General features: G+C 35.1%; 1 protein-coding gene across 3 annotated transcripts; it reads left to right on the top strand.

Moving 5' to 3' along the window:
- Positions 1-2,452: 2,452 nt before the first annotated feature.
- LOC127850496 (baculoviral IAP repeat-containing protein 7-B-like) lies at positions 2,453-23,431 on the top strand. 3 transcript variants are annotated; one of them, XM_052383585.1, is made up of 7 exons: positions 2,453-2,530; positions 9,698-9,841; positions 11,895-12,315; positions 15,898-16,039; positions 16,976-17,073; positions 19,146-19,247; positions 20,370-23,431. In XM_052383585.1, exons 2-7 carry the CDS (start codon positions 9,713-9,715, stop codon positions 20,567-20,569), a joined length of 1,092 nt encoding a protein of 363 aa, XP_052239545.1. In that variant the 5' UTR covers positions 2,453-2,530; positions 9,698-9,712; the 3' UTR covers positions 20,570-23,431. The 3 variants fall into 3 exon arrangements, with proteins under 3 accessions (XP_052239545.1, XP_052239543.1, XP_052239544.1); XM_052383583.1 differs by having other exon boundaries at positions 2,461-2,625; XM_052383584.1 differs by lacking the exon at positions 2,453-2,530 and adding an exon at positions 2,931-3,078.
- Positions 23,432-24,760: the final 1,329 nt, after the last annotated feature.

The raw sequence follows: 24,760 nt of genomic DNA, 5'->3' as shown, positions 1-24,760 counted from the left end.
GACAATGATGAACTTTGCTGGTTACATGCTAATCTCTTCCATGGCATGACTGCTTTATCAAAAGCGTAAACTGTTGTCCATCCTGTAACATCATACATTTTTCTTTAAATACAAAATTCTGTGATTTTACCAAAACATCCTTTGCATAAGATAATCTTTTTTTAATTACAGGAAAAAATGTTTGAAAGCTTAACATGTATAAGGTACAAGATGCAGTTTTTATGTCTTCTTTTACTTCCATTCCAGCACTTCTCCTAAAGAGAAGCTGTGTTGGCGCTTATAGGTTATGGGTTGAAAACTGTACAAAGGTGCTCAGTTCGGTGTATATTAAAAATTATTTACATGCTTCTATCATACCTGCTTATAATGAGCAACTTTTTTGGTGTTCGCACTTTGTCATTTCGCCCAATCTGTATTTTTGATGAAATAAATAAAGTTTATCCGAAAAATAGCAATGTTGAACTGTGGGGTGATGGACGTTTCGTGCCACTACCAGTTCGTCCCACTGATAATATATAAGTGGATAGGTGTGAATAATACTGTATAGGTGTGAATCACAAAGGGAAACTTTCGCACCTTTGATTGCAACATATGTTCAATGTAAAAACAACTTTGTAGTATTTCAATTATCACTTGATGGAAAAGTGACAGAAATATTTAAACAAATGAACATTTTGATCACAAGGTTGAAGAATGTTTAAAGATGCATACAAAATTGACATCAATAGAAGATTCACTGTCAGAACAAAATTTACGTTTAAAACTCCTTGAATACAAATCCATTGACATTTAGGCAAGGAGCCGAAGAAATAATCTCATATTTGGTGGAATAGTCGAGCAAAGAAATGAAAACTATTTTAAAGTCATTGCTCAATTTCTTGTTGAACAGCTCAAGATAAGGCACCATCGAAGAATTCAGCGAGCTCACCGTCTTGGAAGACTCTCAAGGAGCACCAACAGGGGTATCATTGTGAACTTTCCGGACGTTCAATACACTTGAAATGATCTCTCTCGTGCAAATCAGTTAAGAGGGTCAAACTTCAGCATTAACAGAGACTTTTCTAACGAAATCACACAAGCTCGATAAACGCTCAAACGGCCAAAATACAAAAAGAACGACGCAATATGACTATTCAATGAGTCTTGAGCCTGGTTAGAACCAGCATTTCTTTGGGGGAGATAGAAAGAACGGTCAAAGAACGGGGATCGAACCCGTTACCTCCCGATCGCTAGGCGGACACCATATCCACTACAATACCGCGATCCGGAAAAAGCCAGGACTCCAAAATTGATGAATTATACGCAAACAAAATAACACTGATTTCTAAACAAACACGAACTATATCGTTTCGCACAGTCTTATACAAATTGTTGAACTTGTTTTCTTGATATACTGATAATACCACATTATTTAAAATAAAATTGTTCTGATATTTTTCACAAACACGAAAATCTTCGAACATTTCACTTAAATAATATTGGTATTTTGAAACACTTACAACAACAAATGATTGAAAAATATATACTTAGTTTTGATGACATCGTTTACTACCTTACTTGTTAACCCAAATTTGTCATTTCAGGTTATCTCCTTAAGAAGTACGTGCGCACATTGACGTATTTAATAAATAGTGTAGTTTGGCGTAAATTAAAATTATCGAATGCACTTATGTGTTTGTGAGTCATTAATCGATGGTTCTCGTTCAGAAGTCACGCATATCTTACGATCTATACTTAACGCCTCCTCAGTTAATCCCATGCGTTACAAATCTTGTACTGTACTTTGTGGTCTAGTCTCAATCAAATATTCTTTTTTGACAAGTTTAATATATGAGCTATTTATAAACTGAAAGTCTTATAACAAATACATACGTGTTATTAAATATAATTAAAGTCGCGTCCCAATTAAATCATAGTAATAGTTCATGCTTGAATAGTATTTAACTAGATAACTCTCTACATATACACTTTCTAATTAACTTCTCTTGAAAACAATTTACGTTCGGTCGAGATCGCTTAAACCATATAGATAAAAACAATAAATACGGTATCCTACTTGGGCAAACGTGTTTTTTTTTCACTATTGCACATATTTATATACATTAAATTAACAAACTCCTTTTTATTTATTTGAATTTTTAATTATATTCATAGCATATGCTATATTTACATCGTACACGCCCTTTCTTTTAGAGAAAATAAAATTCAATTTTATACTAAATAATATATTAAATCATGTAGAATCTATTCAACCTTATTTGACAAATATGACTGATAACGATTATAAATGAACGTCCTAGAAAAAAAAAGACAAATTGCATGGAAAGCAATACATTCTTTACATAAACTTATTGTATATGTTTTAAAAGTCAGTAGACACAGTGACTATTAAGCTATAAATATCGAGATGGCCATACCACGCGACCGTAGGTATGAGTCATAATCGGGGGATTTCATGGCTATTGTAAACAGATAGATAACACCAACACATGTGGAATGTAAATAACTAAAGATCAAGAATGAAACAACGGTTGAGTCTTGTTTCTTATGAGCATGTTTATGTGTAGGATATATATGTATATTAAGCAAAAAATTAATAAATTGGATGTGGTGTAAGGTATTAAGGTATGTTTGTATTAAACTGTTTTAAAACGATTCACATGCAGCTCATTTCAGGTTCCATTTCTTTATATTAGTATTATCATTGATATTATTAGTATTATTATATTTAGCGGTTTTAGTAGCAGAAGCAGTAGTAGTAGTTGCTGCACAGTGGTAGTAGAAGTAGTATTAGTAGTAGTTGTTGTATCAGTAAACTGCTTTTATTTTCAAAATAAGCGAGTACTGTTGCGGTTTTCTATGAAATGATAAAATTTGCAGAATATAGGGAATGTCTGCTATATAGATCTATTGGCTGTTCTCCAGTGCCCGTCTTGACCTAGTGACCCCGATTATAATTTCCAGACAACAACAACAACCACACAAACAATAATAAACGGAAGCGACAACAGCCTGAGAAGCAATCAATTTACCAAGTGCATGGTGCTGCTCGCTGATTGTCGGTGATATAAATCATGGGTCTGTTTACAATTCAATTCAATTGTGCTTATAAATATTTCCTAAATATTTAAGCAATGTGAAAAATGTAGGTTTGCCATTCGTCATTACACCTTAATTGATAAAAACTGTATGATAATCAGTATGTTCTAAATATAGAAAACATGAAATACATAATTATCATGACTGGTTAGTCACCTCATGTATCCTTATGAAAATCCAGGCTCTAGGAGAAGTGCCCCCCCGGAGAACTGCCCCCCCCAAAGATTTTTCACTGGGCGGAGAACTGCCCCCTCACTGTTTTTGTATAGGGCGGAGAACTGCCCCCCTGCTGATTAATAAGGGGCGGAGAACTGCCCCCCTGTCAGAATTGATGACCCGGAGAAGTGCCCCCTAATTAAAGAAATAGCGGTGATATATAAAGCGAGTATTATAATGACAATAACGCCAGTAACTTTCTTGCTATTATGTATGGAAATTGAGTGAAATTTCAAAAGTAATATAAAGTTGTACAAGTAATAAAAGTTATAAAACGGCATAAAATACCTGCCTCGGCATGGACGTCGTCACGTCGCCAACTTGATAATCACGTGATTTTCGTCAATGTGAACAAAGAAAAACAAATAACTTTTTGCTAATAAAAAGTTTTCGCGGCTGAATTATTTGATATTTTCCCCGTAATAAAAACAAACAATTAGCATGCAATTTAATCCATCCTTATGCCAGCTGAAAACAATAATTTATTTGTTTGTTTTCGCCAATTACGGATTTGGACGGTTCAATATAATAAACCCGTATGCGGCTTTATTCAAAGCTAACAAGTTCTTAACAATTAAGGTCGGTCCGGTCTACCAATTAAAAGATTAAAAGATCGCGGTACTTATCGTTAACGGTAACAAGTTCTCTGCCTGCCTTATTAGCTGCTAATTAAAGCAACTGTTACCGATTTTGTTTGTTTGGCATGTCGACATGATCTGCTCAAAATGCAAACTGCGGACGACTCGACGGTCTGGCGATGCTACCGACGGATAAGGTGCTAGAAGACATGAATTAACTAAACAACATAAATAAATTGCTTATAAATTCAACTTCACTTCACTTTTTTCTTCAAGTCAGCTAAATTATTGCCTTTGCCATGCCTATTAATTTACTTTTTTATATGTCAATTAACGTTTTTTCCATGGGTCAATACTATCTTTATAATGTAAATTAATTCCGATGTAACTTTTCCTCCATAAGTACCGAGTTGCACGTCTATATTTAGTTGCAACACATTGCCAGTATTAACACGCACGCGTTTCCTGTGTGGATCTCGACTATGTTTCGCGCTCTTATTAAAACACGACTTTTACAAGGCATTCATGTATAGTGAGTGGTGCAGATACGTACCAAGGGCCTTAAACAGTATTATCACATGCCTCTAGACAATTTGTGTTATTCAGTTCAATAAATGGTAATATACTTGTACTGAAATTAAATTGTTACCGGATAAAATGTGTACGGCGATAACGTAAAATTACCCGTAAGTATTGTTTTCACTACGTAACTAATAACTAATATGACACCGGGGGGCAGTTCTCCGCCCCTACAGATTTGATGGGGGGGCAGATATCCGCCTACTAAATTCTGACAGGGGGGCAGTTCTCCGCCCCTACCGATTTGATGGGGGGGCACCTCTCCGCCACCTTTAAAATAAGGGGGCAGTTCTCCGGGGGGCAGTTCTCCGGGGGGGGGGCACTTCTCCGGATACCGAAAATCCATAGTCAAAATAATAAGACATAATCTACCGAGTAGGATATATAGATATCATCTGTATAGGAGTAGAAAAAACAATCTTAAAAACCTATGCTACTAACTCATTGGATTGTGCCTCACTTGTATCTTTCTTAGACTTTCCTATAGTTTTATCCATTGCTATGGATTTTGGCTACCCCTTCAAGTTGAACATTATATAGCTGCTTAAACTTAAGTTATTTATTATAAAATTCTATCTTATAGATGTTGTTTTTTCGTTCAAAGCACCTGAATTGTAGATTTTGTTTCGAAAAAAACTCATTAATAAAGTAAAATTTGCTAAACCTGTTGCGTTAAAGGGACCTTTTCACAGATTTTGGTATGTAATATGTAATGAAGTTTGTCATTAAATGCTTTAAATTGATAAATTAAAACATTGGAAGTAAATAAATACTGTAAAAAGAACAAACAAGAATACAATTAAAAAAGAGACAAAAGTAATCCTCAACTGGGCTTAAACCACTGGCCCTTGGAGTAAAAGTCTATTCAAAAGTCTAAAAGTTATTCAATAGTTTGGTCTTTGTAGCGCTAGATAATTTATTTTTTTTAACGTTAAAAGATGCATATAATGTATATTTAGAGCATGGTAAATGTTCAGCTTTACTGTTTCTTTGCGAATATCCTCACTATAACAAAAATTGGCGAGTCTGAAACAATTTTATGTCAATAAACCAAAATGAGAAAAGGCCCTTTAAATGCTCAAAATGTATCAAATATATTCTTTTTTAACAGTATGTTGGTTTTTATTAGTCTATACAACTATTTATTTTATTATTTAATGGTATGTCAGAATTTGGATGAAAGTTTAGTGTATTTGTTATCAAATCATGACTGAACTGAGTGAGAGAAAAGATATGAACAAATCAGGGTTGCAGCATTTTTTTTCCTTCTTTGTAACGTACTGGTAAAAAGCACTTTCCAAAATGATGAAAAATTGCAAAATTCCCAATTGTCATCTGAAAAAATCCCCAACAGAAGAAAGGTTGCATCAATTTCTCTCAGAAGCGCATTATCTGCAACAGGTTTTCTGTATGTCTAACGGAAGAATGGTTGCATCATTTTCTCTCAGAAGCGCATTATCTGCAACAGGTTTTCTGTATGTCTAACGGAAGAAAGGTTGCATCATTTTCTCCCAGAAGCGCATTATCTGCAACAGGTTTTCTGTATGTCTGTCAAACAATTAAAATTATGGCTGAAACTGAACATTGCAGGCCTAGAGGCATGTAAACGAGTATTTAAATAGGTTTGTGCAATTATAAGTAACAAACAATTAAAGAGACTCATAATTCCCAAAGTGAGAATTTAACAATGCAAATTTCCCAAGTTTATTGTTTTTCTGGCTATTTTTTTTTATTTTGTGCGGTACTGGTACTTTTCCCTATTGGGAAAAACAATTTGCTATGGTGTAATCTTAGAATGGGCCTTTTACTCAGAAAATATCTAATACATAAATCATTTTGCTTGTATTTTGTTGTGATTGCATACACATTTTAATGAAATGTCACAATTGTGTTGAACTTGTTTTCATTTAGTATAAAAAATTAATTTAACTATTAATTTCGTCAAATATACAGGAAAAGAGACTGGATGTGCTTACCCTCATCATGTTTAATATTATTCAAATACTTCATCCAGTATGATGAATCTGTATTCCTTTTTAAGAACCATACTTAAATTAAAAAAATGAATCCTAAAAATATCAACAATGGGAAATGTTTACTCATTTTTCTAATCAACTGTTATCAAAAAGTCTTAAGGTTAACCCATTTATGCCTAGCGTCTAGAAAAAGGCCTTGGCAAACAGCGTAGACCCAGATAAGACGCTGCATGATGTGGCGTCTCATCAGGGTCTGGCTGTTTGCTTAAAGGAATTTCTGTAAGGAATATTCAAAATATAGAAATAAATATACTAGACATGATAAGACATCCCTAATTTAGAAGGATGGGAGAGTCCACTAGGCATAAATGGTATAAACTTAAGAGGCTTAGATTAGAAATCTATTCTAAGATCAGTTACTAAACATAGTTTTCCATGTTTCTTAGTCATGCTATTTACATAATCTGCTTTTTTAGTACAAAATTTTATAGAACCTGAAATAACATTTCAGAAATTTCCTTCTCAATAATTTGTGTTTCCATTTATATACAGGAAAATAAATGATCTTTTCAATTGGTTACCTGCATGGGTAACAATCTTTATGATTTTGATTACTCATCAAAATAACTATATAAGCCCAGAACCATGAACATGTAATGTGTATCTTACACTTTTCAAAACTAAAATGATATGTAATAAAAAAAACATAAAGCAATTTAAATGAGCTATTTCCTATTATTAGCCTGAATGGAATAATTTGATTAACCCCAATAAATGAATTATTAAATTTGTTATTGATTCACAGTCGCCAATTTGTATTCAATGATAAATTGAATGGACTTGTATGAAGTTTTAGAAATTTAGTATCCCAGGAAAAAATGTACTCCATTGAGCTCATGGGCAATCACTAACTGTATATTTAACTGCCTTTTTTAATATTTATTAGAAGGTATATTATCATTTCATCTCGATCCCACTTCCAAATGTTTCTGAAGTACTAATATTTAAAACCAGTTCTGTAATTTTGTATGGATTTTTCAAATGTAATTGTGAGTTTTTTTCTTGATTAAGATGTTAAGGAAATTATTGTTTGATATTTTTTATAAAGATTGTTTCACATTCATCATTCTGTCTTTATATCGCAAATAAAGCCACATTGTAGATCTACATCTTCTCTGCTTTTTATGGGTCTGCTAATTTGTATCCAGGTTTTGTCCCAAAAAGTAAAAACTCCTCCTGTCGTGAAATGCCAGTAATTCACCAGCAAAAAACTGCTTATTTTGGAATATTATGAAACCTGTAGTAAAATTTAAAAAATACGATCTAAAATATTAACTAGAAATGGCGCGGCAGAGGCCGACGCGTATCCCCACGCCGAATGTTTGACCTAGGTGTGCCCCAGGGTTGGTAATGGGGCCATGCATAGCTGAGATTGACCGTATTGTCATAAGAGAAGTTCATCATCAATTAGAAGTGAATTGGTGTAGAAATGAAGAAGTTATAGTAAAAGGCAATTTTGGGTGGGTGTGACATATGTGGGCAGGGCGCCCCAGGGTTGGTAATTGTGCCATGCATAGTTGAGATTGACCGTATTGTCATAAGAGAAGTTCAGTATCAATTTGAAGTGAATCGGTGTAGAATGAAGAAATTATAGTAAAAGGCAATTTTGGGCGGGTGTGGTCTATGTGGGCGGGGCCCCAGGGTTGGTAATGGGGCCATGCATAGTTGAGATTGACCGTATTGTCATAAGAGAGGTTCAGTATCAATTTGAAGTGAATCGGTGTAGAAATAAAGAAATTATAGTAAAAGGCAATTTTGGGTGGGTGTGGTCTATGTGGGCGGGGCGCCCCAGGGTTGGTAATGGGGCCATGCATAGTTGAGATTGACTGTATTGTCATAAGAGAAGTTCAATATCAATTTGAAGTGAATCGGTGTAGAAATGAAGAAATTATAGTAAAAGCAATTTTGGGTGGGTGTGGTCTATGTGGGCGGGGCCCCAGGGTTGGTTATGGGGCCATGCATAGTTGAGATTGACCCTAATGTCATAAGAGAAGTTCAGTATCAATTTGAAGTGAATCCGTGTAGAAATGAAAAAATTATAGTAAATGGAATTTTTTGGTGGGTGTGGCCTATGTGGGCGGGCGCCCCAGGGTTGGGATTGGGGCCATGCATAGTTGAGATTGACCCTAATGTCATAACAAAAGTTCAGTATCAATTTGAAGTGAATCCGTGTAGAAATGAAAAAATTATAGTGAATGGAAATTTTTGGTGGGTGTGGCCTATGTGGGCGGGGCGCCCCAGGGTTGGGAATGGGGCCATGCATGGTTGAGATTGACCGTATTGTCATAAGAGAGGTCCAGTATCAATTTGAAGTGAATCGGTGTAGAAATAAAGAAGTAAATGTAAAATAACCTAAAAAAATGAGTGATAATTTCTGACGCGGCCCCACCCAACCGCTATAACTTTTGACCCAGGGGTCAGATCAAAATTCCAAATAGTGCAGGGTCGCACATATGCTCATAGCTACCATGTGTGTAAGTTTCAAGGTTCTAGTGCTTTTAGTGTAGGAGGAGATAGTGGCCAGGACGGACAGACAGACAGACAGACGGACGGACGGACGGCGGAGATAACCACAATATCCCCACCTTTTTTTCAAAAAGCGTGGGGATAATTAAGGTTTGTGTTATTGATGAACTCAATGTAGTCATTAAATTTTATACAGTTATTGTAATAGAACAATTGGAAAACCCTGCTACATCTCCAGGTATTGCCCATGGATTATTTTCCATAAAAAAACATCTTAGTAAAGTCCCCAACAAAAATGATCATGATGTTAACTGCTAAACAAGTGATATCTATGTGTGATGATTGAATATTATCCAAGTCCAATCTAAATTTTGATTGATGTGTGAAAGTGCCTTTCAGGATTTTATCTCATGAGCTATTGTCAGTTCATGCCAGGCATCACGTATTGTACCTTGTATTACTTGTTTTAAGCATCAAATTATTTTTAATAAGGAACATAACTCATTGAATATATACTGATTGACGCTTTAACATAATTTCTTAATTGGAAGCACAATTCAGGCACTTTCAACAAACAAAGTTTACCCAGGGTTCTTGCTGCCTGTATCAAAATTGTTGCGAAATGAAAATGTTGTTAAGTGGCGATTAAAATTAGCGCAACTTTATTGGGTGGGAGGTATTGGGGTGTTAAGAATTAAGTTTACCAGATTTTTCTTTTTTTAGAAATAAAGGTACTAAATGAGCGTTCGCAGTAGAGATGTGGCAGACCGTGCTATTTGTCGAGCATCAAGGCCTAAAATGCCGGTGAATGGCCAGGAAAGAGGAGAACAGATCACTAATGGCTTTGATGACATGGACTGCAAACAGGTATGGGGTCTGTAGATGTTGGGGGGGGGGGGGGGGCATGCAGTCAGCGCAGGCTAATAAGGGACAACACTTTCTGCTTTTATGGTATTTTTCATTTAAATGAAATCTCTTCTAAGTGAAAATCTGGACTAGGCAGTGAGGGTCATGCCTGATTAGCCTGTGTTGTAAGACGCTTTACGCACATGCATTTAACCCCATTTTCCCAGCGCAAAGCTCGTTTATTTATGATGTATTTATGAATTGAAGCAATACCCACATAGCCTGGTAAGTGCCTCAGGTTGTCCAGCCTAGCATGTCAACTTATCTGAATTCACTCTTACCTGGTATTCTATTTATCCTGTACATTTCTCATGTTTCTATCTTTAACCACTTAGATATGTTTTTTTTTACGCATTTAGAGTCCCTTAAAAAATTGAATTTAATTAAAGACCTTTCTTACTAGATTCAAGTTTGAAAGGCTTCATTTCCAACCCTTGGTTACTGATGAGCAGCAAACAGCATAAAACCTGAACTGACTGCAAGTTACTGCTGTTTGCATATAGCCACTTTCACTTTGCCTCTGAGTGGGAAAGGGTTAATAAACTAAAGAAAATGACAGAAAAATGATGTCATTATGCTGAGGTTGTTTGCTGTTCCTAACTTAGGTAGAAAGTACAGCTATGCTTATATCAGGGCGTGTTACTTTGTCAATGCATGCTTGGTATGGAATCAAACTTAAAAATTCCAAATACAATTTTGTTTTATATATACAATGTGCATTTATATCATTTTACTTGAATAACATTGTATTTGGATATAATCAAAACAAACTTGTCTATAAATGTTTTAGCTATAATACAGATATACCCACTTGCCATTTAAAATGGAATACACTTTTTAATAACGTTGAATGGACAAAAGTGCATGCACTTGTTTTTATTATATCTAAAGACACTTACACTCAGTGGTTCCAGACAAGAATTGTTCACAGAATCCTAGGAACCAAATCTTTGTTATTTAAAATGAACATTGTTCATGACAATTTATGTTCTTTCTGTAAAGAAAATGAAGAAACCCTATTACATATATTCTGGGACTGCATTTTCACAAAGAGAATTGTTAATTATGTTGTAGACTTTTTAAGATCCCATAATGTGCAAAAATGTACTGATATTTCATGTCAAACAATGTTATTTGGTTGTACAAGTATTAACATGACTGATATTAATATTCTTATTCTTGAAATTAAAAAGTATATATTTGTATGCCAGAGAAAGGGTCTATTACCTTCAATAAGGGGGCTGAATAATTATCTTTGCGTAGCATGGGAGATTCAATCTAATACTAAATGTAAAGAAAAGAAACTACTTAACTGGTCAATTGTAAAACTTTTTGTAGATCAATAGAACAGTATTATTGTAAATTGTGTTGTTTACTTAAAATATTTAATACCATGGTCGTTTGATTAATGTTTTTAATTGTCTGAAGTCAAAACGTTTGATTAAAGCTTATGTTTTTCTGAAGTCCAAACAATTGTTGTTTCTTTTTGTTTCATAACATCGCATGTATGTGTCTGTGTATGTGTGAACTGTAGGATTGTGTCTATATAATGGAATGCATGGATTTTATTTACCTCTATTATATTATTCATTTGAATTGTTAAACAACTATATTATATACTAACAGAATAACATGAAAACTAATGATACACTTTGTAATGTATGGAGGTGAATAAACGCTATAAATTCAAAAAAAAAAAAAAAAAAAAAAAAAAAAAAAAATTTTGTTTTATATTTACCTACACCTTTATATAAATATAATGGTAGATTCAACATTGCATTAAATATTAGCAATGTCAATCAGTCAGAAGACATTACAGTTTATGATAATTAATTTATTACAATAATTTCTACATTTCCACAAGAAATGATGTATGTCCTGTGTTTCAACTGATCACTGAGTAAGGGAAAATTAACTGTAGTATGGAAATCTTTTTTGTTCTTTGTAACAACTTGTAGAACACTGTAAGTATTGTCTTTTCAAATTTAAATACAATTTCAAAAATATTTTGCAGGATGATTTTACTGATCGGTTGTTGTTGAAAAGTGAGAAGATGAGACTGAACTCTTTCAAGGACTGGCCAAAGTCATCTCCTGTGAGACCAGAAGAACTTGCCAAAGATGGATTTTACTTTTTGGGACAACCAGATCAGGCAAAGTGCATATTTTGTAATTTAGTGTTAAAAAGTTGGGAACAAGGCGATAGAGTGCGTACAGAACATTCAAAATTTAACTCTTCATGTCCTTTTTTAGCTAAGCAAAATGTTGGAAATGTTCCCCTCCCTCAGACAGCTTTCAATGCAACTCACAGAACAAATGTTGCAAAGTTTCCGGAGTACAGTAAACCTGTCACAAGGCAGGAAACGTTTCGAAAGTGCGGAGTTAAGTTTCCAGTCAGTGTTGACAATATGGTGGATGCAGGATTCTTCTATACTGGTAACTATTTAAGAGCCTCTTTGTGAGAAAACAGGGCTTAATGCATGAGCGTAAGTCTGCACAGGCTAATCAGGGACAACACTTTCTGCCTAGACTGGATTTTCGTTTAGAAGAGACTTCCTTTTCACTAAAATTCCCTAAAAGCTAAAAGTGTTGTTTCTGATTATCCTGTGCATAGGCTAATCTGGAAATACTTTTTAAGCACATGCATTAAGCCCAATTCTCCCAGAACACGGCTCGTAAGAATGTAAAATTATCAGTAATTAACTATTTGTTGTACAAAGATAAAAGAAATGCTTATCTCTAACTGCAAAACTATAATGTATACGAATGGTATTCAATATTGGGACGACTGTTTTGTTTGCATAATTTTCAATGAGGTGTCAATTTTAAAAGCCAAAGGAAAAATGAGGTGTTCGTCCGTTTGCACCTGTTACAACTCAATTAGATTTTTTTTAATGATTCAGACTTTTATTTGTTCTTACTAAACCTGTAATATATTAAGTATGCTGTCCAATATGTGACACCTAATCAGCAGCGTACTCTGTGATACAGGACTTTTTAATTTAATTTAAAAAAAAATACATGGAAACAATAAATAAACAGACCGCAGTGGTTCTGGAGCATTGCCAGACTGAAATACCACAATGAAATACCAGGGCAGTTTACATCCATTGTTATATGGTAAGGGGTTTTTTGGATAAATTATTAAATAATGTAATCACTCAGGGATGGCACTTTTTGCAAAAACTAGACTGTTGCTAAGAAGAGACTTCTTTTAAACAAAAAATACCAAAACAAACTAAGTGTTGTCCTTAATTAGCCTGTGGGGACTGCACAGGCTAATCTGGGACGTCAATTTGACCGCATGCATTTAGCTATATTTTCCCAGAGTTGGGTCCATATGTTTTACATCATTCATAAACATAGGAGTCTGCACAGGCGTTGTGTGGTTTATACCTTCCATATGTTTTACATCATTCATAAACATAGGAGTCTGCACAGGCTTTGTGTGGTTTATACCTTCCATATGGTTTACATCATTCATAAATGGGAGTCTGCACAGGGGTTGTGTGGTTTATACCTTCCATATGGTTTACATCATTCATAAACATGGGAGTCTGAACAGGCGTTGTGTGGTTTATACCTTCCATATGGTTTACATCATTCATAAACATAGGAGTCTGCACAGGCGTTGTGTGGTTTATACCTTTACCCCTTAGATATGTATTTTGACGCATTTATAGTCACTTAGAAAGTTAAATTTAATTTAAGACTTTTTATGCCCCTGGTAGGGTGTCATATAGCAGTTGAACTGTCCGTCAGTCAGTATGTGTGTATGTCAGTCTGTCCATCCGTCCGAAAACTTTAATGGCCATAACTTTTTCAATATTGAAGATAGCAACTTGATATTTGGCATGCATGTGCATCTCACGGAGCTGCACATTTTGAGTGGTGAAAGGTGAAGGTCAAGGTAATCCTTCAAGGTCAAATGTCTAATATATGGCGTCTGTCCGTCCGTCCAAAAGCTTTAACATTGGCCATAACTTTTTCACTATTGAAGATAGCATCTTGATATTTGACATGCATGTGTATCTCATGGAGCTGAACATTATGAGTGGTGAAAGATAAAGGTCAAGGTCATCCTTCAAGGTCAAATGTCAAATATATGGCGTCTGTCCTTCCGAAAACTTTAACATTGGCCATAACTTTTTCACTATTGAAGATAGCAACTTGATATTTGGCATGCATGTGCATCTCACGGAGCTGCACATATTGAGTGGTGAAAGATGAAGGTCAAGGTCATCCTTGAAGGTCAAATGTCTAATATATGGCGTCTGTCCGTCCGTCCAAAAACTTTAACATTGGCCATAACTTTTTCACTATTGAAGATAGCAACTTGATATTTGGCATGCATGTGTATCTCATGGAGCTGCACATTTTGAGTGGTGAAAGGTGAAGGTCAAGTCATCCTTCAAGGTCAAATTCAAATATATGGCGTCTGTCCGTCTGAAAACTTTAACATTGGCCTTAACTTTTTCAATATTGAAGATAGCAACTTGATATTTGGCATGCATGTGTATCTCATGAAGCTGCACATTTTGAGTGGTGGAAGTTCAAGGTCAAGGTCATCCTTCAAGGTCAAAGGTAAAAAAAACCAAAACTTTTTTTTCAAAGTGGCGTTCTCATGAAGCTGCACATTTTGAATGGTGGAAGGTCAAGGTCATCCTTCAAGGTCAAAGGTAAAAAAAATAAAATCAAAGCGGCGTTCTCATGAAGCTGCACATTTTGAGTGGTGGAAGTTCATGGTCAAGGTCATCCTTCAAGGTGAAAGGTAAATGAAAAAAAAAAATTAAAAAATTTCAAAGCGGCGCAATAGGGGGCATTGTGTTTCTGACGAACACATCTCTTGTCTTACTATATTCCAGTTTTAAAGGCTTCACATCCAATCCTTAGATACTGACACTTGGAGTTGCCCATAAATGAGCTTGCAAGGGCCATAACTTGGTCATTTATTGTGAGACTTAACAATCATTTTGCAAATTTTGTTCACCATCGTTGGACGGTGTTTCATGCGAAAGACTTACGGCGATATCTCCAAGGTCAAGGTCACACTTTGAGTTCAAAGGTCAAAAATTGCCATAAATGATCTTGTCCGGGCCATAACTATGTCATTCATTGTGAGATTTTACAATTACTCGGTACATTTTGTTCACTATCATTGGATGGTGTGTCATGTGAAAGAATTATATTGATATCTCCAAGGTCAAGGTAACACTTGGAGTTAAAAAGTAAAAAATGGCCATAAATAAGCTTGTCTGGGCCATAATTATGTCATTCATTGTGAGGTTTTAAAATGACTCTGTACAATAATTTTGTTCACAGTCATAAGACGGCGTGTCATGTGAAAGAATTCAAGAGTTCAAAGGTCAAAATGGACATAAATGATAATAGCATTATAATTCTTAAAATTCGCCATAAATAAGCTTTTCTTGTTTTGTGAAGACAGCATGCAAAATATTCTGTGTCAATGCAGCATGTTGGGGCATAAGTAACGTCTGTGGCAAAGCTCTAGTTTTTTCAGGGACTTGTGATTGCAGTTTTTCTTTGTTTCTTAAAACTGCAATTGCAATTCTAGTTTCTGACCGTCCCCTTTCAACAACAATACACATGATGCAAACATTGCAAAAGCTTCTTGTTTATGGTAATAACGATCATATGTAGCAGGTTGATGTGTGATAGCTTTAAGTTCAGTGTTTGAACTAAATGTTAAAAGTAATATTTATTTTTCTTGAAAACTTTAAGTGGGAATTTTAGGCTTTCATTTGGGAAATATGTTTACTTTTTGAATTTGGAATGGGGCCCTAAATGTGACCAAAAAACCTGTCAGAAGACCTTCAGTACTGTGATAAAACCTTTATTCATACACTTCTATGTATAGTGTGAATTTTATAATAACACAACCTTAAACTTAAACGGATTACAACTTTTGACAAAGAAACAATATAGAAGATTAAGTAAGAACATTTTAAGCTCTAAAATGTGACTCCCTGTTTGTTTATCTCTCATTGTTTTGTGTAGGTCCAGATGACTGTGTGAAGTGTTTTCACTGTGGGATCATGTTCCGGCAGTGGGAGGCACACGATGTCCCTCTACAGGAGCACCTGCACTGGGCCCCTGAATGTCAATACGCACGCAGTGTAACAGCTAGTGATGAAAACAGGTAACCAATCTGGGAGTGCTTTTTTCTAATTTATCAATAATTATGAGGCTTCTGTCTGTTAACTGAGAAAACTCTAGTCCAATATTTTATGACAATCTACTAACACAAGTTATTACTTAAGAATAGGTTGTCATTTTACTAGAAATGTGCCTTGTTTGGGGAAAGCTGGCCTTAATGCATGTGCAGTGTGCTCATGCTCATCAGGGACAACACTTTCCACCTTGACTGGATTTTTGTTTAAACTAGACCATCTTTTTAAACAAAAAGTTGCATAAAAATGGAAAGCGTTCTCTCTGATTAGCCTGTTTGAACTGCGCAGGCTAATCTAGGATGACACTTTCTCAAAACGAGGCTCATTTTGAAAACAAAGTACCTATTCTGAAGTAAGAATTTGTGTCTTGTATGTGGAACTGGAGTTTCCTTTTATTGAGTCAAAAACTAATTGCTATATTTCAATGAAATTTCAATTACAGGTATCATATCTGAAGACTTGGTTGTCCAAATACATGTGAATTTTGGATCTTAATTGTGAATCATAATCTTTTGGTCACAATTATGGATTATATAGACACCATAAAGCAGATTTTTAGCTAACAATAACGTCACTCATTATATTTAATTTAAATTTATGGGAATGGCTAAAATTGTTAACGCTTTCACACTCAGTAGCAAAGTGAATACGACTACATTGTGTATATGCAACCATCATAAAAGAAGAACAGCCTGCAAGTTACTCACCGGCTGTTCATTTTTAATGCTGTTTTCTGCTTATAAGTATATATAAGGGTCTGCAAATGAAGCTTTAATTGAATCTATTTAAAAAAAGTCTAAGTTAATTAGATTTTCTTACAAACTACAAACACGTAAAAAACGTGAATCTGCATGGTAAAGTGGTAAAGGGTTAAAGGTAATAATCAGTCTTATTTGTTTTGCCAGCCAGCTACAAAGCAGCCCTTTTGTACAGAAGGTGCTGGACATGGGCTATAGTAGAGAGCTGGTGAACATTGCTGTACAGAGGCACCACAGAACAACAGGTGGGTTGCATTTTTTTTTCGGGCCACATTTTTGCCGAAAGTTTGCCCCAATCACAATCTCAAAAAGTATATTTTTTATGTCCCCCACCACTATAGTGGGGAACATATTGTTTTTGGCTTGTCCGTTGGTTTGTTTGTTTGCCCCATCTTAAATATTTTGCCATAACTTTTGCAATATTGAATATAGGAGCTTCATATTTGGCATACATGTGTATCTCATGGAGCTGCACATTTTTGAGTGGTGAAAGGTCAAGGTTATCGTTCAAGGTCAAAGGTAAAAAAAACAAATCCAAGGGAAGTAATAAGCTTTAAAGGGTGATAATTATCTGAACCTGCCAAATGATGAAAAAAATTAAAATAAATCAAAGCGGCGCAGTAGAGGACATAGTGTTTATGACAAACACATTTCTTGTTTCTATATGACTTTATTACATTCTCAATTGAAGGTTAACAAAAAGTATTTTGATTTTGATTTAAATAGATTGCAACATTTAGTTCACCTCCCGATCCAGCTCTATTAGTTGAACCTTAGTAATAAATATAATAGGGAAAACACTTAAAATCTTAATTTAATATTTGTTAGCAAAAAAAATCTATCAATTTCCCAATTTAAGTGGAAACAACACTTTTTTACCCAAACTGAAAACTGAAACATTGGTCATAACATTTGCAATATTGAAGATAGCAACTTGATATTTGGCATGCATGTGTATCTCATGGAGCTGCACATTTTGAGTTGTGAAAGGTAAAGGTCATCCTTCAAGGTCAAAGGTCAAAAAAACAAATCCAATGGAAGTAACAAGCTTGAAAGGGAGATAATTTATATTTTACATCATTACGCAGGTACAGATCATTTTAACAAGGGAAGTAATATTATATAAAGGGATATAATCAACTTTTTTTTTAAATTTCAAAGTGGCACAGTAGGGGGCATTGTGTTTCTGACAAACACATCTCTTGTTTTTTATTATCCATAATAGAGTCTTATGAAACTGGTTGTGGGAAAATTGGGCTTCATGCTCGTGCTTGAGGTGTCGACCAGAATGTGTACAGTCAGCACAAGCTAATCAGAGAGGCCACTTTCCTCTTTTATATAATTTTTTTGTTTAAAGTTTCCTTCTTAAACAAAAACCCAAGGTAAGAGGAAAATGTTATCCTTTCTTAGCCTGTGTGGAGTACACAGGCTTATCTGACATGACACTTTACCCACATTCATTAAGCCCAGTTTTCCCAGAAGGCTGCTCATATAATCCTTGTTGACCCATGTTTATCCTTCAGTTGTTGACCCATGTTTATCCTTCAGTTGTTGACCCATGTTTATCCTTCAGTTGTTGACCCATGTTTATCCTTCAGTTGTTGACCCATGTTTATCCTTCAGTTGTTGACTTATGTTTATCCTTCAGTTGTTGACCCATGTTTATCCTTCAGTTGTTGACCCATGTTTATCCTTCAGTTGTTGACCAATGTTTATCCTTCAGTTGTTGACCCATGTTTATCTTTCAGTTGTTGACCCATGTTTATCCTTCAGTTGTTGACCCATGTTTATCCTTCAGTTGTTGACCCATGTTTATCCTTCAGTTGTTGACCCATGTTTATCCTTCAGTTGTTGACCCATGTTTATCCTTCAGTTGTTGACCCATGTTTATCCTTCAGTTGTTGAACGATGTTTATCCTTCAGTTGTTGACCCATGTTTATCCTTCAGTTATTGACCCATGTTTATCCTTCAGTTGTTGACCCATGTTTATCCTTAAGTTGTTGACCCATGTTTATCCTTCAGTTGTTGACCCATGTTTATCCTTCAGTTGTTGACCCATGTTTATCCTTCAGTTGTTGAACGATGTTAATCCTTCAGTTGTTGACCCATGTTTATCCTTCAGTTGTTGAACGATGTTTATCCTTCAGTTGTTGACCCATGTTTATCCTTCAGTTGTTGACCCATGTTTATCCTTCAGTTGTTGACCCGTGTTTATCCTTCAGTTGTTGACCCATGTTTATCCTTTAGTTGTTGACCCATGTTTATCCTTCAGTTGTTGAACCATGTTTATCCTTCAGTTGTTGACCCATGTTTCAGGTGCTGAGTACAGTGAGTTAAATCAGCTCCTGGACGCTGTGGAGGCACTGCGCAGACAACAGGATCACGTGTACCCACCCAGCGGTGAAGGACTACTGTCAGGTAGGGGGAAAATACTCAAAAGTCTTGTGTGAACATTCAGTAATTGAGCCGCATTCTTGGAAAACGGGACTTAATGCATGTGAGTAAAGTGTTGTCCCACTTAAGCCTGTGCAGTCAAAATAAGCTAATTAGGGACGCCACTCACCGCTTACTCTTGAATTTCATTTAGAAGAGACCTCCTTCAAACAAACAACACCCATAAAAGATGAAAGTGTTTTCCGTGATTAGCCTGTACAGACTGCGAAGGCTTATCTGGGATGACACTTTACGCCCATGCATTAAGCCCAGTTTTCCCAGAGCCAGGCTGATTTATTCAATAATAACATAAGGACTTACTTATCCTATTTCTTATGCATAAAGAAATGTTTAAATTGTCTTTTTTTATTCGTAAATGAACAATAATTTGTATTTTTTATGTACATTGATCAAATCAAGACAGTTTTGCACAAGCAGTTTTCAGGAACACATTGGAACAACATTATTAGGAATTTAAGTAAACATTTCTTTATGTCAATGTCTATTTCATATGTATAATTGATTTATTCTTGCCTATAGCTTACTTTTATATTTCAAATAAAAAATCCATTTCATGTAAAGACCACCTAATTGCCATTTAAGTATTATTTGCTCATATTTCATTAATAACCAACAACTTTTACTTTAGAAGTATAATTTGAGGCTGCCTTTGTGTAAATGGCGCTTAATGCATGTGTATTAGGTGTCATTACAGAATAGCCTGTGCAATCAAACAATCCTTTAAAGACGATAGTGTCCCTGATTAGCCTGTGTGGACCTGATAAGCATGTACATACCTGCTTAGCCTGTGCAGATCTGATTAGCCTGTGCAGACCTGATGAGCCTGTACAGACCTGATTAGCCTGTGCAAATATTATAAGCCTGTGCAGATCTGATTTGCCTGTGTAGATGTGATTAGCTTGTGCGTACCTGATTGCCCTGTGCCTACCTTATTAGTGTGTGTCAACCTGATTAGCCTGTGCAGACCTGATTAGCCTGTGCAAACTTGATTAGCAGAGAGCAAGACTCGTATGACCATTAGAATTCTTATGCACTTGTGTTATTGTTAGCAGAGTAACGGTTATAAATTGTGTCTCTTACTTTTAGGCCCTTCTTCATCTACTGAAGATGAATTACGGAAAATGCAAGAATCACTGCAATGTAAAATCTGCATGGAACGGCAGGTTGCTTTGACCTTTTTGCCCTGTGGCCATTTCGTCACATGTGAAGAGTGTGGGTCCAAAGTGCACAGGTGTCCCATGTGCAGGACAAGCATACGGGGAACCGTGAAGACATTCTTTTCATAGTTGGCTTGCAGTATTTTCTATTTTATGAAACACAATCAATGTTGTGAGATTTGATATCTATCTAAAAAGCTGCAGAAGCAACGGGGTTTTCAGGGGTTTACACATGGGCTGGACAGAATGTAAAGACACTGTTACAAACTTTGTTTTTGCAAATGTCTCATGTTGTTGAATATATTGGCAAAAATTTTAGTGCATAAAAGACAGTTGTTTGAAGTTTGTGCCGATATCTTAAGGTATAAGAATCAATCCTTGAATACGTCTGAAATTGGTGACAAAATTTCATGTTGCATGACGCATAACCATGCAGTACACATGGACTTTTTGAACAAGAACTCATGCTTATTAAATACAGTAATTCCGATGTAGTTCACATTGCCATCAGCAGTATAAAAATCTGTCTTTTTAACACTAGTTTAAATTCTTAAGAAAATTTGTTTTAAAAAGTTATTTGAAAAAAAACCGCTACCGGTGGTCTACATCCTTTAAGGTTTTATTCAGAACCCCACAAAGACACGTTATTCTGCGCCCTGATCAAGGTACCTTGGTCTGACTAGTAAATGTGTGGCAGTCTCATTAAAAACTGTACTGAATCTGTCAGAGACTTGCTTGTGGATTTCTCAAACCCAGTGTTCATGTTGTACTTTTGATGTTAGTTTTAATCTTATGAGATGTTTGAGTAAATTTTATGTACATGTATGTCCATATATTTTGTGTATCAACGCATTGTGATATCATAAAAAAGAACTCGACGTTTAACCTTAACTGGATTTTTTGGTTAAGAACAGACTTATTTTAACCCTTTGCATGCTGGGAAATTTGTCGTCTGCTAAAATGCCGTCTGCTGAATTTATAAAATTAGCATTTTCTTTGATTTTTAAAAAAGAATACTATCAGAATAGCAAACAGTTTGGATCCTGATGAGACGCCACATTCTGTGGCGTCTCATCTGGATCCAAACTGTTTGCAAAGGCTTTCAAAATTCGGTTCCAGCACTGTAAGAGTTAAATGACTTTTTTTACGTGTTGTCCCTGCCTGTGTGCACTGCACAGCTGAATCTGGGAGGACACTAGGCATATGCATTAAGCCCAGTTTTCTAAGGATGCAGCTCAAATTAATCTTTAAAGCTACATCACAGTGATGCAGTTAACATTGCTGTCTTTGTTATTAGAATTTAAGGTGAACCATCAGTCAATTTTGACAGGGTGTTGGTCTTTATTTACGTCTTGAATTTTATTCTTATATAGTGTGCAGTAATGTAATTTTTTTACTTTTAACAAAAGAGATGTTTTTGTGTCCATACATACAGGTGTACTTTTTAACTAGAGCACAAACAGGTCAAACAATGGTTTTGATCGGGTCAATTAACAAAACTGTGGATTTTTGGGTGGGGGCTTGTGAAGATTAAAATAAATTTACACAAAATATATTACTATATTTAACATCGCATTTTACTGCTTGCCAGTCAGAACTAAAGACCTTAAATCACATAGAAAAAGTAGTATCATTAATAAAATAATAGCTAAAATACTGAAACATTTAACTATGCATTAAGTATGCCCCTCATGATGAAGACAATGAATGTCTTTATATTTTCATTGAAACTGATTCAAGTTTGAAGTAAATGTAGATCTTATAGACAAGTTCCGTTTCAGAAATGTATTTCTCCAACAAACTAGTATGATTTTGGGAAAACTTTACCACGCCTCAGTTGTGTATATTTATTATTTGGAATGCTTAAAATGATATAGAAGACAATTTTGATGCATTTGTTCAATCTATCAAGATATGAACCCTGCATTTTCCTTTTTGTGAATTAGCGACCCAATGGGTATCAATACTTTGTGTAGGATCTAAAGGTTACCACCCACTAATCTTCTTATTTTTCGCGTTCCTGTTAAAGCCCTTTTTACTGTTAATAATCGTGGATAGAGGTTTATGAAACACAATTGTTAATTGCATCTCAATTCAAACAAATCATTTTAATTATTTTAGTTACATTGATTCCTGTACATTTATGTCTAGATTCTATATTTGACAAGTTATTACCATAGCTAGATCCAGTACATTTATGTCTAGATACTATATTTGACAAGTTATCACCATAGCTAAGTCCAGTACATTTATGTCTAGATTCTATATTTGACAAGTTATAACCATAGCTAGGTCCAGTACATTTATGTCTAGATACTATATTTGACAAGTTTTCACCATAGCTAGGTCCAGTACATTTATGTTTAGATACTATATTTGACAAGTTATCACCATAGCTAGGTCCAGTCTTAGTAGGGACCACACACATTTTCAAATGTGATTTATATTTTGTAAATATTTTTACTCTTTTAGATTGATGTTTTAATATTTTAACTTCATATTAAAGATTGTTTGCATTCTGTGTGGTTTTATGGTTCAAACAACTTTTATAAGCCATTGTTATGTCATTTGTTATGCAAATGGGCTGAGCTACATGTAAAAAAGGGGCTTTAATGCATGTGCATAAAGTGTCTTCACACAATTGCAGTCTGCACAGGCTTACCAGGGATTACTCTTTGAGCCTTTATTAATTTATTTTCGTTTCAAGAAAGTCTCTTCTTAGCAAAAATCAAAGTTAGGCAGAAAGTGTCTTCCCTGATTAACCTGTGTAGACTGCACAGGCTTATTTGGGACGACACTTTACGCACATGCATTAAACCCTCATTTCACAAAGCATGGCCCATATTATTGCACAAAAGTAGTGCCATAATTTTATGTAGTCACCTGTAGCAGTAGACAGTGAGATTAATGTGCTTGCATGCACTTGAAAGCATCTCAGCATTCGACTTTTGACTTATCAAAGTGAAATCAAATAAAATGGATGAAACTAAATTTAAGTGTATGTACTATATTTTTTTTAATCAGAGCACCAAGTACATAGTTATGCATTGTGTGCTGTCTTCTTTGAGCTGATTAATTCTTTAAAGACCACATATTTGATGGAGGCACATAGACACCACATTGTCTGTATTTCCCATAGTCATTTTGTCAGTTATTGTTAGACACTTTCCGCCTAAACTTGATTTTCAATTAGAAGGGACTTACGTTAAATGAAAAATTCCTTAAAAGTGGATAGTGTCATCCCTGATTATCCTGTGCGGACTGCACATGCTAATCTGAGACGACACTTTATGCTTATGCATTTAGCCCAGCTTCCCCAGAACGAGGCTCACTGAAAGTTGATATGCCCATTAAGCTATATTAATCGTCTGACAGTCAATCCATTCCTTTGTTAGTCCGTTTGTCTGTTGCAATAGAAAGTAATGCTGATTTTTAATTGGTAGGTATTTTAATTAATGTGTTTGGGACTCCTGTATTGTGTGCAATACAGTTAAATGCTTGTTTATATTGACAAACTGCGAACGGCCTACCATTTCACTTTTTGATTTACTGTACACCCTTCAACAATCTTGCTTGAATAGCGTGGATATTGGTTACTGTCTACTGATTGAATTGTTTTTCGCTTGGTTAAATTTATGTATGCATTGATGTAATATCAGTATGCATTGATGTTATATCAGTATGCATTGATGTAATATCAGTATGCATTGATGTTATATCAGTATGCATTGATGTTATATCAGTATGCATTGATGTTATATCAGTATGCATTGATGTAATATCAGTATGAATAACAAATGCCTAGATTATTTGTAGACTCTGACTGATTTCTAATTAATTAAGTGCGATTGTAAATAGCTTTATTGCCATTGTTTCTTTTTGGAACAACTTTGAGTTCATTGTTGTTGAAACAAATAGATTTTGTTATTACCTGTTGAAAAGATTTATTCCAAATTACACATAAAGTAACCCATGTGAATGCAAATATTTTGGGTGTTACGTATGGGGGGGAGGGGGATTATGGCCCAATCATGCTCTTTCTCTGACTCAATTCAACATACATATACAGAGAGACAAGGATGAATGTGCATATTCAGATATGAATCAATGTACACATACATGGACAAAATTCAAAATTCAATGCTAGTACTCATATTTGAAGCAATAAATTGCATGAGATTTTTTGGATACGTACACATTTGGTAGATCTATCTATGTACATGACCAATATATAAATGTAGAAAGGTAAGGCCTTTCCTCAGTAAGAAATGGTCAAGTTACAGATTCCGAAACGCTGAGAATGCTATAATTGTTCAGTAA

Source organism: Dreissena polymorpha, chromosome 11 (genome assembly GCF_020536995.1).
Source record: "Dreissena polymorpha isolate Duluth1 chromosome 11, UMN_Dpol_1.0, whole genome shotgun sequence".
NCBI classification, from domain to species: domain Eukaryota; kingdom Metazoa; phylum Mollusca; class Bivalvia; order Myida; family Dreissenidae; genus Dreissena; species Dreissena polymorpha.
This window is presented reverse-complemented; position numbering and strand designations above follow the sequence as displayed.

Excerpts from the sequence above, each read along its gene's own strand:
- LOC127850496 (XM_052383585.1), top strand. The coding sequence starts at position 9,713 with ATGAGCGTTCGCAGTAGAGATGTGGCAGACCGTGCTATTTGTCGAGCA. Across the intron at positions 9,842-11,894 it reads ATGACATGGACTGCAAACAG|GATGATTTTACTGATCGGTT; the intron begins GTATGGGGTCTG and ends AATATTTTGCAG. Across the intron at positions 16,040-16,975 it reads ACAGCTAGTGATGAAAACAG|CCAGCTACAAAGCAGCCCTT; the intron begins GTAACCAATCTG and ends TTGTTTTGCCAG.